This window comes from Pararge aegeria, chromosome 17 (genome assembly GCF_905163445.1).
Source record: "Pararge aegeria chromosome 17, ilParAegt1.1, whole genome shotgun sequence".
NCBI lineage: Eukaryota > Metazoa > Arthropoda > Insecta > Lepidoptera > Nymphalidae > Pararge > Pararge aegeria.
In genome coordinates, this window is record NC_053196.1 from 12,616,679 (window position 1) to 12,633,144 (window position 16,466).

General features: G+C 35.2%; 2 protein-coding genes across 3 annotated transcripts; one reads left to right on the plus strand and one right to left on the minus strand.

Moving 5' to 3' along the window:
• The first annotated feature begins 246 nt into the window (after positions 1-246).
• On the plus strand, positions 247-7,122 carry LOC120631206 (COP9 signalosome complex subunit 4). Its single transcript, XM_039900685.1, has 9 exons — positions 247-431; positions 512-591; positions 1,092-1,243; positions 1,405-1,508; positions 2,224-2,409; positions 3,785-3,903; positions 5,134-5,288; positions 5,996-6,212; positions 6,945-7,122. Exons 1-9 carry the CDS (start codon positions 349-351, stop codon positions 7,076-7,078), a joined length of 1,230 nt encoding a protein of 409 aa, XP_039756619.1. The 5' UTR covers positions 247-348; the 3' UTR covers positions 7,079-7,122.
• A 1,479-nt stretch (positions 7,123-8,601) lies between these two features.
• On the minus strand, positions 8,602-14,924 carry LOC120631026 (voltage-dependent anion-selective channel-like). Of its 2 annotated transcripts, none has more exons than XM_039900416.1 (6): positions 14,814-14,924; positions 13,887-14,045; positions 11,984-12,147; positions 10,945-11,172; positions 9,843-10,051; positions 8,602-9,247 (listed from the first exon to the last, which is right to left on the minus strand). In XM_039900416.1, the coding sequence occupies exons 2-6, from the start codon at positions 14,040-14,042 to the stop codon at positions 9,156-9,158; spliced, it is 849 nt and encodes a 282-aa protein (XP_039756350.1). In that variant the 5' UTR covers positions 14,043-14,045; positions 14,814-14,924; the 3' UTR covers positions 8,602-9,155. The 2 variants fall into 2 exon arrangements, with proteins under 2 accessions (XP_039756350.1, XP_039756351.1); XM_039900417.1 differs by lacking the exon at positions 14,814-14,924 and adding an exon at positions 14,478-14,496.
• Positions 14,925-16,466: the final 1,542 nt, after the last annotated feature.

Sequence of the window (16,466 nt, forward strand, 5' to 3'; positions counted from 1 at the left end):
AAATAGGTCACAAGAGTAAAGAGTTTCATAAATTGTGTTTTATTCATAGCGGATCCATCAAAAGTGATTGGCGAAAGTTACTGTTTCAGTGTGTAGTTGGGTACTAGTATTTTCTTAGGATGAATTTTTGGAAGTTGTTTGTAACTGGCATTATTTTCATTACAAATGATACAATAACTAATTATTTAGCCTGGCAAGGTTGTTGTCAAATGTCAAAATTTTGTAGTAGCATTTAATTGTCATTTGTCACTGAAAAATAAGACAAAAGTCAAAACACGGTCGTAAATCAAATTGGTAACCTTTTTACTAAAATACCTAGCGATAATAAATTAATAAATTTTAATAATTATGCCCCTCAATTTATCAGGCGTACGCCAGTATTTAGGTGAATTAAGGATTTGGGGTGGTTTACACAAAGATCAGGCTGAAAAGTAAGCTATTTAATTTCAAAGCGAAATTGCCTTTATTACGAGTGCAGTGTTTTAAAAATATAAAATTTATTTTATTTTAGATACCGCAACGTATTGCGAGAAATACTTCAAAACCCTGAGGAAGAAGTGGCTGATTGTTTAAAAGCTTTTGTGGAAGCAAGTAAGTTTTAAGTTTATTTAGGTTTTATTATAATAACAGTGCAAAATGAAGTAAGATTCGGTCTGTTCAAAAATTTTCACTTATCATTTCAGTTTCCTAGCTGTCGTACCAATTGGTGTGTTGCTTTAAGAACTGTCTAATGACTATAGTAAGGATCTATAAGAAAGTAAATAAATTCATTAAAGGGCTTATCAACCCATAATTTCCTTTTCAGTCCAGTTTTAGCATGTTCAACTAGTGATTGGATTCTCAGATGGGGCCATAGGTCAAGTATAGGATTATCCTGAGAAACCATACTGCATTAAACTGATTTAAAAATTATTATTGTACATACACCTATTCCTTCATGTCTTTATGATTATTTTTGCTGTATTTACATGTGTTTATTATTTTTTTTTTGTGAATATCATGGTCACTTGTTATCAATATACATGTAAGTGAATGAGTTGGTATATATGTATATTGTTAGTGTCCTTAATAAATAAATAATAAATTTTCAGTTGTAAATGAAAATGTAAGCTTGGTGATATCCCGGCAGCTTCTAACAGATGTCAGCACTCACCTAGCTGTGCTACCAGATAGTGTGTCACAAGATGTGTCTCACTCTGCGCTTGATGTGATACAACCAAGAGTTATATCATTTGAGGAACAGGTAAACAATAGACTACTTAGTTGAATAGATTACTTAGTTGAATATGTAACTGGAATTTATGTCAACTACACACAATCCTGTAAAACATACGTACAATAAAAGTGCATACTTGTGGAATAGATAAGGAGTTCTTCTTCACACATCAACTTTTATAATTTCAGGTTGCCAGTATCAGACAGCATCTGGCTGACATTTATGAGCGCAATCAAAACTGGAAGGAGGCTGCAAATGTTCTTGTTGGAATACCTCTAGAGACTGGACAGAAGTAAGAGCTCTTTATAGTTATACTAAGTGAACTAAGTTAAATCATGTAAAGTTCGCTCAGGTCACCTTAATTAAATATTTTAAATGTTATTTTTACTGAAAACATTACTTGTCTTTTTCATCATTTTCGGGTTTATTGGTAGTATTCATTGTAAAGTTTGTTAGTTTTAAGGATTGCAGTGTGCGTACGATTGGCTGGCTTGTATTTTAATTGCTTTAGAAAATCAAGCACTGTGAAATGACCAAAAATACACTTCTCTTACTGCAATGTTCAGAGATCTCAAAGAAAATATGAAAAAAGGAACCTATACATAATTTTCATGTCAAAAATAATTTAATCTGTTCAGTTTTTGATGAGAAAACAGGGGAATATGAAACAACAATCTCGTCAAATTGGTCTGAGCTACATCTGCCCCTATCACACTCTTCAGGGGACGACAGGCTCAGCGCAAATACACTAGTTTTTTCCTGTTAATCAACTAGGCCAGCTATATCATTGTCTGGATAGAAGTAACTAAAATTTTGTAACAAAAAAGGTTACTGCTATGAACACCATACTAAAGATATACTTTGTTAAATTATCTTACATGCATGGCACATTCTCTTTTCAGTTTCAGCTTGGTAGAATACCAAAAAAAAAAAAGACAATTGATATTTTAAAAATCTCTATAAATTAAACACATAAGCTAATTTAGATTGCATCTTTTAACTTTCAGGCAATACTCAGTAGACTATAAACTGGAGACATACTTGAAGATTGCTCGCCTTTACTTGGAAGTTGATGATCCAGTGCAAGCAGAGGCCTATGTGAACAGAGCATCTCTTTTGCAAGCAGAGACAACTAATGAACAACTGCAGATATATTACAAAGTGTGCTATGCTAGAGTACTGGATTATAGAAGGTAGGTATGGTTTATAAGATATAGACAGAGATCCACTATCAAAATTACTAAACAGAGCAATTGTGGGGTGAAAAAAGGACCTTTACTAGCCTTAATAGTAAGATAGATCCTTACTCTCTTTATACAGTGTAATAGTATAGATATGTAGAGATGTCTCCAATCTTTTTAATGCCATTTGGCATGGTTTAAAAGGTAAATGGTACTATTGAATTTTTATATTGAATTTTTGCAAATTCTTCAACAAATGAAGCTCTCTCAACAATTATTCATTGTAAAGTCAACATCTCCTAAAGATGCTCCGGTTTCGGAGCGAAACGTGCGTAGAGGGTACATTGCCGAAGATCTGTTTGGTGTGGAGTATAAGGATTGAAGAAATTATAAATTACACCGTACATATTCTCTGGAGTATAGCAAATTAAGCTTAATTTTCATAATATATTATGGATTTCCGCAAAGTAACGCCTGCTTCTATCCAAATGAAGCTTTAAAAAATACATATTACGAAATGTATTGATATATAACCTGCTTACTTGTCTATTTAACATGTGATTCCCGTCATAACCGCTGCAACAGTAAGTGCTCACAGGAGATATTCCCTATATTTTATCGGTCTTGTAATAATAAAAAAAATCATATCCCCCAGCACCGTTGTCTCATTTTTTTTCGGGATAAAGTCCCAGGTCTTTTCCTGAGTTTTTACCAACTTCTTCGTTGTAGAGTCTGTATTCCTAACTGGTGTTAGAGCAGCTACAAACAGATAGTCTGGAGCCTGAAGTTTCAAAAGTACTCATATGGCTTTGATAAAAGTACTGACAAATCGAGACTTGCTATATCTATCGAGATATTATATAATCGAGAATTGCTTGCTATGCTTGCGCACAATAATAAGCTCAGCTTAGTGTGTTCGCTAGCGATTTATTCTGTTGTGATTTATAACAATATTAACCTAAAGTATGTAACAAACAAACTTTTCTTTGTGTTGGCTTGTACTTTGTATGATATAGTAATTGATATATATATATATTTTTAATTTGTTAACTGCTCTCTCTCTCTGCTCTTTTGTACAACCTAACCCTTAAGTCTGTGTTTTTTTGTTTTTTTCCTTTCCTTGATTGGGTTGCCTGGCAGAGATCGCTTTTTAGCGATAAGGCCGCCCATTGTACCTATGTTTTATTGTGTTGTTTTTGTTTATAATTTAATTTCTGTTAGGTGTACAATAAAGTGTATATTCATTTCATTTCATTTTCAAACAAGTTGTAATGTTCACATTAATTTTTTTTTCATTTTTTATGAGGACAAGGGAGGTCCGTGACCACTAGGGCATTTATGGGCTAAGGTGATGATGATAAAAATTATATTTTTGCATGTGTTCCAGGAAGTTCATAGAAGCAGCACAGAGATATAACGAGCTTTCCTATCGCAATATCATACATGATGACGAGAGAATGACCTGCCTCAGAAATGCGCTTATTTGCACAGTACTAGCTTCTGCAGGTACGCCTTCTGCGTAATAATATACTTTGAGTGTTTATTGCACTCGTGATTTTTTTCTTCAATCATGCATTCTTAGTTTTGAAGCATTATCATCGATCGCTAATAAAACGAAACAAGTCGTTTACAATGGACCTGATAAGAAGGCTCACAGTCATGCAGCGAGGGATGGATAGGGCTCTGTTAGGAGTATCTCTATGTTATTTGTATCTCTTTGTTATCAAATCAGAAATTATTAGGTCTGTAGAGTTACTGACATAACTCAGCGAGTCGCTGAATTAAAGTGGGTGGGTCACTTAGCTCGGTGAACCGATGCACTTTGGGGTCCAAAGGTGCTGGAATAGTGACCCAGCACCTGAAAACGAAGCGTTGGTCGTCCCCCTACGAGGTCGATAGACGACATCAAACGAGTCGCAAGAAGCCCTTGGAAATAAGTGGTGCAGGAATTTGGATTTTGGAACTCCCTACGAGAGACCTATGTCCAGCAGTGGCTCATTATGATGATGAAATATACATATACTTGCAGCCTTTTTTTTTTTTTTAATCGCAGAGGAAAAAATCTCTTCGGACTTCTGCCTAATGGCAGGGCATGTCCGACTTGCACGGACTAAAACAACCCCCCCTATCTGCCAGGTCTGCACGGAACCGCTGGGCATTACTTCATGCCATACACTTACAATCTGTCTAATGTTTATGATACATAGTAAACTTGTATAAAATAAACTTTCGACCTGTATACGAGACGTATTTAACTTGCATAAACGACACTTTATACCTGTATACGATACGTTCTAAATTTGTATAATATACACTTTCGAACTTTGTAAGAGACATACTAAATTTGAATAAAATACACTTTCGACTGGTTTACGATACGTTCTAAACTTGCATAAAACACACTTCAGACCTGTTTACGATACGTACTAAACTTGCATCTATAAAGACATTGCTTCCTGTATACGATGCGTACTAAACTTGTATAAAATACGCTTTCGACGTGTTTAGGATACGTATTAATTTTACATAAACGACATTCAACCTGTCTACGATACGTACTGAACTTGCATAAAAGACACTCTCTTCCTGTATACTTTGCGTACTAAACTTGTATATAGTTAACTTTGGACGCGTTTACGATACGTAATGTACTTGCAGAAACTCCCATCACTATTTCCATCCCGTGTTGAGTGGCTCTCTTCTAAGGCCCGTACTTAATATCTCCTTTAATTAAAGGTCAGCAACGCTCTAGAATGCTGGCAACACTGTTCAAGGACGAGCGTTGCCAGCAACTGCCGGCGTATTCCATACTAGAGAAGATGTATTTGGATCGCATCATCCGTCGCTCAGAACTTCATGAATTTGAAGCATTAATGCAGACTCATCAGAAGGTAACATCAACAATAATAGATTTTTAATATTGATATCGTCATTATAAGACGTTGTTAGGTTAGCTAATTACGTAATAACTTAGGACAGAAGTTAAATAGACATTAATGAAATAACCGACTTTGTTATTGCATGGATCTCACAACTTTTGACGGTAGAAGAAATGAGTTGCGAGACTTCGTTTTATTGACCAGTTTTTGATGGGATATATAGTATGTATTTTTAATAAAGACCGTGCCGTATTCGAGTACAACCTGCTTTCAGCCAGTTTTTTTTTTTGCTTTACTAGTTAGCCCTTGACTGCAATCTCACCTAGCAGTAAGTGATGATGTAGTCTAAGGTGGTAGCGGGCTAACCTGTTAGGAAGTATTGTAGTCACACCCCTAATCGGTTTCTATGCGACATCGCACCGGAGTACTAAATGGCTTAGCGGCACGTCTTTGTTGGTAGAGTGGTAACTAGCCACGGCCAAAACCTCCCACCAGACCAGACCAGAGAAAATTCAGAAATTGTAAATGCCCAAATTGCCGGAAATTGAAACAGGGACCTTTTACTTCAATTCACAGCGCTCACCGTTGCGCCAGGGAGGTTTTCAGTTAACTTTAAGTCAGAAATATAGTTAAGATTGACATTTTTTTTTTCTGTACTACAAAGATTTGTTGGTTTTTTTCAACCATTTAGCAATACTGTCAACCTATTTGTTCCCCAGGCATCAACACCGGACGGATCAACGATACTAGACCGTGCCGTATTCGAGCACAACTTACTCTCAGCGAGTAAACTCTATAACAACATAACGTTCGAAGAGCTCGGCGCTTTGCTCGAGACACCCCCAGCTCGTGCCGAACGCATCGCTTCCCATATGATCAGCGAGGCGCGGATGAACGGATACATCGATCAGATCAGCGCTGTTGTACATTTTGAGAGTGAGTATATTCTATATTCGAACAGGTTCCATTTATTTATTGCGTGCTTCGGGCGCGACGCTTTTTATGTTAATAGAGTATCTATATCTTTATTCAAACAGGTTTATTTTTTTTTTTTGCGTGCTTCGAGCTCAACGATTTTTATATTAATGGAGTATCTATATCTTTATTCAAACAGGTTCCATTTATTTATTGCGTGCTTCGGGCACGACGCTTTTTATGTTAATAGAGTATCTATATCTTTATTCAAACAGGTTTATTTTTTTTTGCGTGCTTCGAGCTCAACGCTTTTTATATTAATGGAGTATCTATATCTTTATTCAAACAGGTTCCATTTATTTATTGCATGCTTCGAGCGCAACGCTTTTCATGTTTATAGAGTATCTATATCTTTATTCAAACAGGTTTCATTTATTATTTTTGCGTGCCTTGAGCGTAGCGATGTTTGTTTTGAGATTGAGTATATATATATCTTTATTCAAACAGGTTTCACTTAATGCTATTATGGCCTCAAATATGGGGGATATTTGTATTGTTAAATTCGCGCATACTTTCCACATACTCAGCGAGGCGCTGATAAACGGATCACGTCACTAGAAATACCTACTGCTACATGCTATCATTTTCTTAATGTTGTTTATTAAGAAAGTCAGTAAGACAAAGGATTTTTAGGACTGTTTACGTAGGCTATACGATTTTGTGATTGCTCAAGTATATTTTTGTCGTCCACAGCACGAGAGATCTTGCCGCAATGGGACAAGCAAATTCAAAGTCTTTGCTATCAAGTCAACGGTCTCATTGAGAAGATCGCCGCAGCTGAACCAGAGTGGATGGCCAAACTTATGGAAGAAGAGATGATCCAGTAATTTTTAATTCATATGTATACTTAAAATAAACGTACTTTTAACCATCCAAAGTCTTCTTCTTTGAACATTAACTAACTATGCGGGTAAAGATTAGCCCTAGACAACGCATAAGAAGAAAGGTACTTCATACTCGCACATTTTTAAGTCTTTAGATTAAGTACTAGCTGTTGCGCGCCTTTATTAGGCAGTTGTCCCACCAACGACGAGAAAACGACTAACTATCGGCTATTTTCTCGCTTCAGAAACGTACAATAGATATACTTTCCGTGTGAACAAAAGAGATGCATATACAAACAGTTGATCGCTGACTGTTCACACTGCCGGCGAGCAATCGCTTCACTAGTTTGTCGCTGAGCGACAAGAGCCATGAAAGATAACACACACTCACTTATAGCCGAGCTACACAAATATCGGAACTACGCACTCGCTCCCCGCGTCTCGCTAACTCGTTTCTAGTTCTAGCTCTACTCGTTACTCGTTAATCGTTGCCGGTGAGACAAGTGCCTTATGGTATAAAAAATCCCGTGGGAATTGTTTGTTTTTCTGGGATAAAAAGAACAAGACAGTGTTACTCTCCGTCCTTTCAATAAACTCTACGCTAAAAATCAACTTGATTGGTTGTTTAGTTAGGGAGTGAAGGAAGACCAAATAAACACTTTCGCATTTATACTATAAATGGGGATGGCGTCGACCTATGATAAATAGAAATGCCCCATGCAAGACATTGCACAGATCAACGCGTTACTTTTTGAATACTGGGCACACTGACCTCACTCTACATGAGATATTGCTTATGGTTTGTACACCACACTTTTACTGAAGTGTTATTAATACTATATTAATACAGAACGGGATCGATGGCTGTGCATATTGATAGTCACGGAGAAAAGGTTTAGATCATTGATTTACTATAGACTTAGAAATTCTTACACCCATCATACAGTTAACAATAACGTCAACGTTGTTTAATTGCAACGCTTTACGCTATCGATTGTCTCGGTAAAATTATAAATTTTGCTATAGATTAATAATTTCCGCTGCTAGGCCGTCGATGTCTCACATCGGGTGCCGCATTTATGTACCTCAGAAAAAAAATCGTTTGTCAGTCAGTGTCGCTATTTGAAAAATAACACTTAAAAAAAAAAAAGAAACTAAGGAAATTATAATATACCGCCAGTGTCGATATTTTAAAAAAATCTCAGCTTCGGCATTAAATTACTCTAGAAATGAAAAAGACCAATTAAAGATTTGAAACTAAGATTTTCGTGGTTAATCAACATTTTAACACAGTTCATCATCCACAGTTCAGATCCATGCAACTTGGGTCGAAATATCGACAAATCCAAAAATATTATCGTGAAATGTACCAGATATATTTAAGAAACAAGACCAATACTTAAAAAAGTTTATTTTCACAATCTTATAAGAGAATGAAGATACTAAAAAAATGTAACTGTATGCTGAACTAAAGGATGGGGAAATAGGAACAAGTCATGAAACAGGTTATCAATGAAACACAAACAAATATTATACTGATTCCAACAGACTATTCATTTAATTCACAATCAATCAATAGTATACACACCGTAGGTGTATTTATTTACAAGATGATACAGATAGTAAATAGGTTATTCAAATAAAATTAATTCGCAACAAAATGGTGATTGGGCAGATCGCTTTGGCGTTATATAAAGATACGCTACACGTCGAAGCGCTACTGGTATATTTGAAAGAACTTATTTATAGAATACAGATCAGTAAAAAAATCAACTCTACAAATGTTTCTGAACTTTATTGATGTTTCGGAATCTTTCGACTCCCCAAGCATAAGAATTGAATTAAATTCGAAAGTATTCTCAAAGTAACCCTGTAGTGGCGCTATGCATGAGCGTTTGCACCCAAAAAAGACTTTTAGAACGAATAAGAATGCGTTAGACGGATAAAATACTGTATAGTAAGAGACACTTGGAAAGTATGGTTTTATGTGATACATACGCTTTCACAATATAACATTTAATGTGGTATTATGTTTTATGTATAATCTACATATCTATAAGCCGCTGGCTTTAGTAAATGCCTAGGGTTCGAGTTCTAGGGCTACGCCCACTTTGTGGCCTCCAGCATTGAAGTTCTGCCCATCGATGGCAGCGGACAGCGTCAAGGTAACTCCTGGAAAAATGATAAAATGTTAGAACTTGCTATTAATCATACTTAGACAACTAGATATAACGTGAGATAATAATGTATGGTATGATGTGATTGTTATCAGGTGGCATTTGATAACGTAGAGAACTAGATCTATCTATTGGTTTTATGATTTTTTAAGGAATCGCAAATACGTGCGAAATTTCAACCGAAGGTTATACAGATGCTAGAATGCTAGTGGCGATACAGATTGACTCTGCTCAAGTTCGATTATTACATTTCTTTATAAAATCGCAGCAAACTAAAGAACAAACAAATGCTTTATTATAAAGAAAATCTAATAAAAATTAATATAGAATAAAATAATATGTAACTCAAGAGATATCTTGTTAATTTGAAATGAAATGTAATATAATTTTGTATTGTAATCTCACAGAATATGAAATTTATGATTTCTGTATCTATTGCTCCACTTTTAAATATTGTTATTTTTTAGGATTGGCAAGTACTTGAGAGTTTTTGATGATCAGGTGATAAGATAACAATAACTTTTTTTCTCATTCGGAGAAATTTAATTGTTTTAGGTTTTTGAAACATATTCGTAATAGAATCTTATTACCTGGACGTAGCTTCTGTTGGTATCCTAGACCGACAAGAGACTTGTTGTTGAGCTTGGCATGGAGGGAAGCGTCAGAGTCCAGCGCAAACTTGGCTCCCACTCCGAACAGTGTGTCCGAGGAACCGGATGTCCACTTCATGTTCACACCACACTCCAGCTTGTCTGACACCTTCTGGTAGATGGATCCACCAAACTCCTTGCCATTGTCACTGTTAAATACACACACATAGTGTGGTAAAGAAACATAATGAGACAAGACAACAACTTCATTTATTCAAATATACCACTTTCAATGATTTACATTCATATTTCTTTTTCTTTGTAGTGAGGTGACAATTTAAAAATAGAACAATTGATTAATAGATACAAGTTGTTACTCTCAACATGATACTGGAACATGGGATTGTGCACAAACCCCCACATACTATACAAGCAGCTGTTTTTAGCCTGTTTTACCTGTTATTTAAGAATTGAAAGAAAACTGCAGAGTAACACTGAAATTTATCCTGTATAACATGATTATTATGAAACTGTCCAAGTACATGTAAAAATTAGCCTTCTATATAGATGCAGTCAACTATGTTGTATTTTATCTGCACTCTAACTAATATTATGTTTTTTTTTCTGCCTTGCCAAAGTACCATTATGTAATGCTAACTCGAACCATTTACATTTCAGTGGTCACAGTGTGATTCAAGTTTCTCTTTAGCTGCATTAACTAGTGGATAGCCATCTCATAGGATACCAAAAATTTACCATCATTGAGTGGTAAATTTTTGGTATCCTATGAGATCAAGAAAACTTTTATCACCACATTTCTAGTTTGAATGTAGTATTTTCAAAACTGTGAAACATGTGTATGTATTATTGTTCACCAAAAGCTCAAATACATACAAAGTTTCATTGATATAACTTGAGAAATTTAAGATATAAAATTTATTGCCTTTTCTTAGTTCACCTCTAGAATGATCGAAGATGTCTCCGGATATAAAAATTCTACATTCAGCAATTTGTCCTGTAGGTTGTCTATCAATCAGTAAGGGCAAATATGAGTAGGACAAAACCAATTACGGTAATGATACACTTATAACAACATACTTACACATTGGTGTGTAGTGCAAAGTCGTTGGTCTGGTAGCCAAAAGCAAAGTTGTTCTTGGAGAACTTTGCCTTCTGTGTGTCAAACTGTGTGTGTGCACCAGCGAGCCAGCCCTGGTACTTTAATACAGCTGCTACATCAACAATGGGTCCTGCTAGGTCAAGGTCCAAATTGGTGTTGACTGCTACAGTATCATTTGCGAATGAGGACTTGAGTTTACCCGTCTTGCTTCTGCAAAATAAAACAACACATGAAACCAATAATTTTATTTGTCGCTCATGCAATCCTTCCTATTTTGCAATAGGTTTAACACAAGTTAGCACTTTAGTGCCTTTTCACCTGATGTGTATGATGATGTGTAAGATTAGAAGAAGCTAACAAGGATGGGATAAAAGAGTTTATTAAATTCCTAATTGCATGGCATCATTAAACGAACCTTCGCTAATGGGTATTTCTGTTCTAGTAAATAAGAAAATTACAAATAGCCAAATCTTTGTAATAGATCATTCCTGGTTTTGGTTGAAATGCAGTTAACAGTTTCTTTTCTGGTAAGTTAGTAAGTTGCAATTTGCTAAAGCTTCTCGCTTATATAATCTAGAAATAAAGAATTCAGCAAATGAACATATGCACAAAAAAGACGCCTGCCCAGTAATTTGGATAAGGTAATATAGGTAGGTAAGGTGAATGGTAAAAGACAACGCGCCCTATCAACTCGTCGCTAGTCGGACCAGGTTAAGTCAATCACAGGCTAGTCGCTCGTCGCTAGGTCGAGTATAGAACATGATGGAAGGCTGTAATAAATAAAGCTATGAAGGAAGTAAACGATGAAGAGATTCCTTGTTTTGACTAACTTATGTAATATTCACCTCATTCAGTAAAACTAACAAAGACAGTCATTGTTAATAATCATCACTCTCTATCTAATTTTTTTACAGGAGAGGAATTGAGGGCTTCAACCATTAATGGCTCAAGGTTCAATCTTAATACAAGCCTTATATGGTAATGACAATTGGGGTAAAATTAAATAGAAAGTATTATTTACCCAGTCTGTGGTGCAAAGGTGCCCTCAAGTGTGACCTTGAGTCCAGCAGCAATCTTATCCTGGATTGTGATGTCGGTGGCAAGAGTGTTATCAGTGTTCCACTTCTCTGTGAATGTCAGACCATAGTCTTTCACAGCATATTTGGATGAAAGGCTTCCGAAAACCTGCAAAAGAGCACTAGTATGGATTTTCTGACTAGTAGGTTTCTATGTCAAGGTTTTTGAGAGAGATCAATAATTTTTTTTTATTTCAATTTATTATTTCCATCTGCCATTGGCTATTCCACCCATAATAAGATTGTAAAATGTTATAGTTTGTTGTATTTCATTGCGAGAATTATTCCAGCAAATGTCCTCCCCTATTGAATTAATTGTAGTTTGATAAATTTATCTTCTGTCCAATTTTAGTATGTGCTATCTTTTCAGGCATTTAGTATTTTGTGTCTATAAGCAATCTCTGTGTCAAGGTGTTAAGATGTTTCTCAAGCCTCTTGTAGCCACAAATATTTTGAATCACCAACTTTGAAGTTGGTGATTCAAAATATTTGTGGGTTTCCATATTCTGTGCACCAGAGATTGCTCTAACGTCAATGTTTTTGAACCTCTGAAGTATCTCAAGGTTATAGTTATATTGGATATTGGATCGAAGCAGGCGTTACTTTGCGGAACACCATGATATATTATCAAAATTAAGCTTAATTTGCTATACTCCGCGAAAAGCAGGAGAATCTGTGTGGTGTAATTTATAACTTCTTCAATCCTTATACCCGACACCAAACAGATCTTCGGCAATATACCCTCTACGCACGTTTCGCTCCGAAACCGGAGCATCATCAGGAGATGTTGACTTTACAATGAACTTAACAATTATTCATTGTAAAGTCAACATCTCCTGATGATGCTCCGGTTTCGGAGCGAAACGTGCGTAGAGGGTATATTGCCGAAGATCTGTTTGGTGTGGGGTATAAGGATTGAATAATTGTTAAGTTCATTGTAAAGTCAACATCTCCTGATGATGCTCCGGTTTCGGAGCGAAACGTGCGTAGAGGGTATATTGCCGAAGATCTGTTTGGTGTGGGGTATAAGGATTGAAGAAATTATAAATTACACCACACAGATTCTCCTGCTTTTCGCGGAGTATAGCAAATTAAGCTTAATTTGGATAATATATAGTTATATTATCTATGCATGTAGAACAATTCTGTAATGCACCAGTGAGATAGATTTTACATAGACCAGTATGGATTTTCTGGTAAGTAGGTTTCTATGCCAAGGTTTCATAAGATCAATACTTGCAAATAAATGTACTCTATGTTACTATTATCTGTGCATGTAGACCATATTTTATGCACCAGTAACAGATTGTACATAAGACTAGTATGGCTTTTTAGTGCCTTTTACCTGTGCATATACACATATTCTATATGCATGAAGTTAGATCTTACATTGCAATGATAGAACATTAAAGTCTGTACATCTATTTTCTTCACATAGTAAGTAAATTTAGATGAATCTATTTTATATAAATATCATCTGTGTCCACATATAATAATATTTAAGTGACAAATTTTACATAGACCAGTATAGCTCTAAGCTATTATGTGTGCATATCAATTTAATATGCCCAAAGAGTTAGATCGCAACTTCTGAGTGAATCTTTGCAACTACTATATTGATTAGACATTTACACCCAAATTACTTTGGCAAGCCACATGTCTACTTTCAAATTAACTGAAACTCCAAATCATTAACATCCAGCTAACTGTGTGATGGCAACTTAAGTATTTAGCTACTGTAAGATTACTAGTTATTAATCTATATACATATAAAACACTTTTTGAATACAGTAAGTTAAATAAATGAGACAATTTATGCTAATATTCATTATGATTATGGTTTATTACCTTTCCACTCTCTTGGTTGGAGATGATGCCACTGCTGAACTCAACCCCAGACTCACTCTTGGTCTTCAGGTCAAGTTTGAAAAATCCGAAATGGTATCCCTTTGAGAAGACATCACTGGACTTCTTTCCCAGATCAGCATAGTATGGGGGAGCCATTTCCTAGAAGGAGATCAATTAATTTTTGTTTATACATAAATAAAATTACCTAAGCTGTCTTTTTGTGTGCATTCACAAAATAAAACTGTTACCTATTAAAATCATAAAGTGCTACAATAAGAAAAACGTGATATCTCGTATAATTTAAAAATGGATAGGTAACCCATTCAACTAACTATTACGAATGCCATAGGTCATTGAACTCTAAATTTAACGCCTAAGTCCACATCCATCCCCCACACATCACGATTTTCCGCTAGTCAAGAGCGGTAGATGGGAGCAGTCAGCACTGTGTGCCAGGTATGTCAGGGTCAACAAATTCGCAATAAACCATTTCCAATTCACATTACACTAAAGGTATTACATAACACATTCAAGGATTATAAAACAGAACTAAACGCAAATCCTTACAGAAATCTTAGTTATTCAACCTACCGACCGAAAATCGATTATCTATGATGACCGTAAACTTGACCTTTCGTCAAATTATGCTAAAATGGGGTTCCAGAGGCTATAATCACATGCTAACTAGTCTCCCATAACATGGCAGAAAACGTTGAAGATTTAGCCTTAAGCAACTTCGACATGTATCTAATGTATTAATTTACGCCTGTATACTGTTTTAATTGCGTATTATAACTTAAATAATTTATAAATCACGTGTGTGACGTAGATAGTTCCCCGGCTAGTGTATCTTAGTGTAACCTAATAAAAATTTAAAACCACAATTTTATTTAAACCCGTGACGAATAAGAAATCTTGAATACTCACTGTAGCTTATATTAATACACTTATTGAAATAAGATATGTAGAATTCAGAGAATTCTTGGCAGTAACTTCACCTCCTGCACCGCACCACAAGACAATTCTGATTTTAAGTGTCATGCTAGAGAGGGCGCTTCCCACACCGGATATTTCAGTATTGACATATTCTGTGACTATCTTTTATATTCACAAAACGAATAACTAAACATTGAAGTATTCCATAAATATTTAAGTAATATTTCAAGTTATTAAGTTGTTATATTTATGTTATTTTAGAAAAAAGTAACTTATGTAAGACTCAATTTGACTAATTTTTAATGCAGCAGATTCATGCGCGAAACAGAAGGTGAGGTTAATCAATACAGCAACGAATTGTCTGCTCTAAAATATTCTTATGCAATTTATTAACAAATCCATTTGCTTCAATTATATTGATAAAATTCTTGTTTTACTATAAGTTATTATGTTATAATAGTGGCTTGAGAAAGGAGGCTAATTTGTCAGTAGACGGAAGACAAGTAATGCCCGCGAACTTCAAATTATACACGCGTGACAATACTAATTTAATATTTTAGGCCCTTATCTTCATTTTCATTTTTCTTATAAAACAATTACATATTACTGTAATATAGTAGAAAGATCATGAAATTGATAGAATATTTTTAAAACTGTTCTCATTTTTTTACAGATGTCTGGAAACAATAAAATGCTTTTGCCTCTAGTTTATTTGGCGCCTTTAGTTTATGCCAAATGTAGGGTATATGTGGCGTCAAAAAATGCAGAGTCATCCCACACCTGGTGTTTAGCTACAAGACTAGCTTAGGTAATGAATGGCACATAGATTACGTCGTTGCTAACTTTGCAAGTACTTATAACAATATATTATACCATCTGATAGAGTAGATACTCGGAAGTTATAAAGCAGCAAACTAATTCAATTCAGCTACTACAATTCTGTAATAAAGACTCTTTCTTCCCTTGACAATTTCCCGTAGTTTTGCGACCGTTCCAATTTTCCACAAATTATTTATTTATCTTAAAGATACCCACAGGTAAATAGGTACATGCATATTGTATGAACATATGAGTGTATTACTGTTTTAAATAATAAATTACCGATTGCTTTGGAACATATTGTTCTTCTTGGAGTTCACTAGTAGCATCGTCATCGTCGTCATCACAGGGACATCCAACTCTACAACCGGATTCGTCTTTGCAGACTGTCATCTCGCCCAATGTCCCATCCTGCCGAATAAATAAACAACTAAAAAAAAACTACATAATGTGACTTAACCCATTAGGACCCAAATACAAACCAGATAGAAAAATAAAAGTTAGATATTATATGGTGCCGCTGACTTTTCAAGGCTCTATCTATCAAACACTGCAACTTTTCTCTAGAACTCGAATCGTAAGAAACGTTTTCGTTTGACCGTTTTGTCTCCGACTTACTTGTAATATGATACTTACAAATAATGTAGTTTTCTATTGGATTTTTTTTTTGAATTTAGTAGATCCAGAGACTACCCCCTACAAACTTTAAGTACCTCTTTATAATATTAGTATAGATAAATTATAATCAATATTACGCACAGAGAAGTGATACCATATAATTGATTTGAAACTTACAAAACGACGACATGGTACAGTCTCCTTATA

Bases quoted from the DNA above. Each gene is read 5' to 3' on its own strand.
- LOC120631206 (XM_039900685.1), top strand. From the start codon at position 349: ATGCCCCTCAATTTATCAGGCGTACGCCAGTATTTAGGTGAATTAAGG. The intron at 2,410-3,784 runs GTAGGTATGGTT...CATGTGTTCCAG, and splicing joins AGAGTACTGGATTATAGAAG to GAAGTTCATAGAAGCAGCAC. The intron at 3,904-5,133 runs GTACGCCTTCTG...CTTTAATTAAAG, and splicing joins CACAGTACTAGCTTCTGCAG to GTCAGCAACGCTCTAGAATG.
- LOC120631026 (XM_039900416.1), bottom strand. From the start codon at position 14,042: ATGGCTCCCCCATACTATGCTGATCTGGGAAAGAAGTCCAGTGATGTC. The intron at 12,148-13,886 runs GTAATAAACCAT...GCTCTTTTGCAG, and splicing joins CCAACCAAGAGAGTGGAAAG to GTTTTCGGAAGCCTTTCATC. The intron at 9,248-9,842 runs GTAATAAGATTC...TCATTTTTCCAG, and splicing joins CCAACAGAAGCTACGTCCAG to GAGTTACCTTGACGCTGTCC.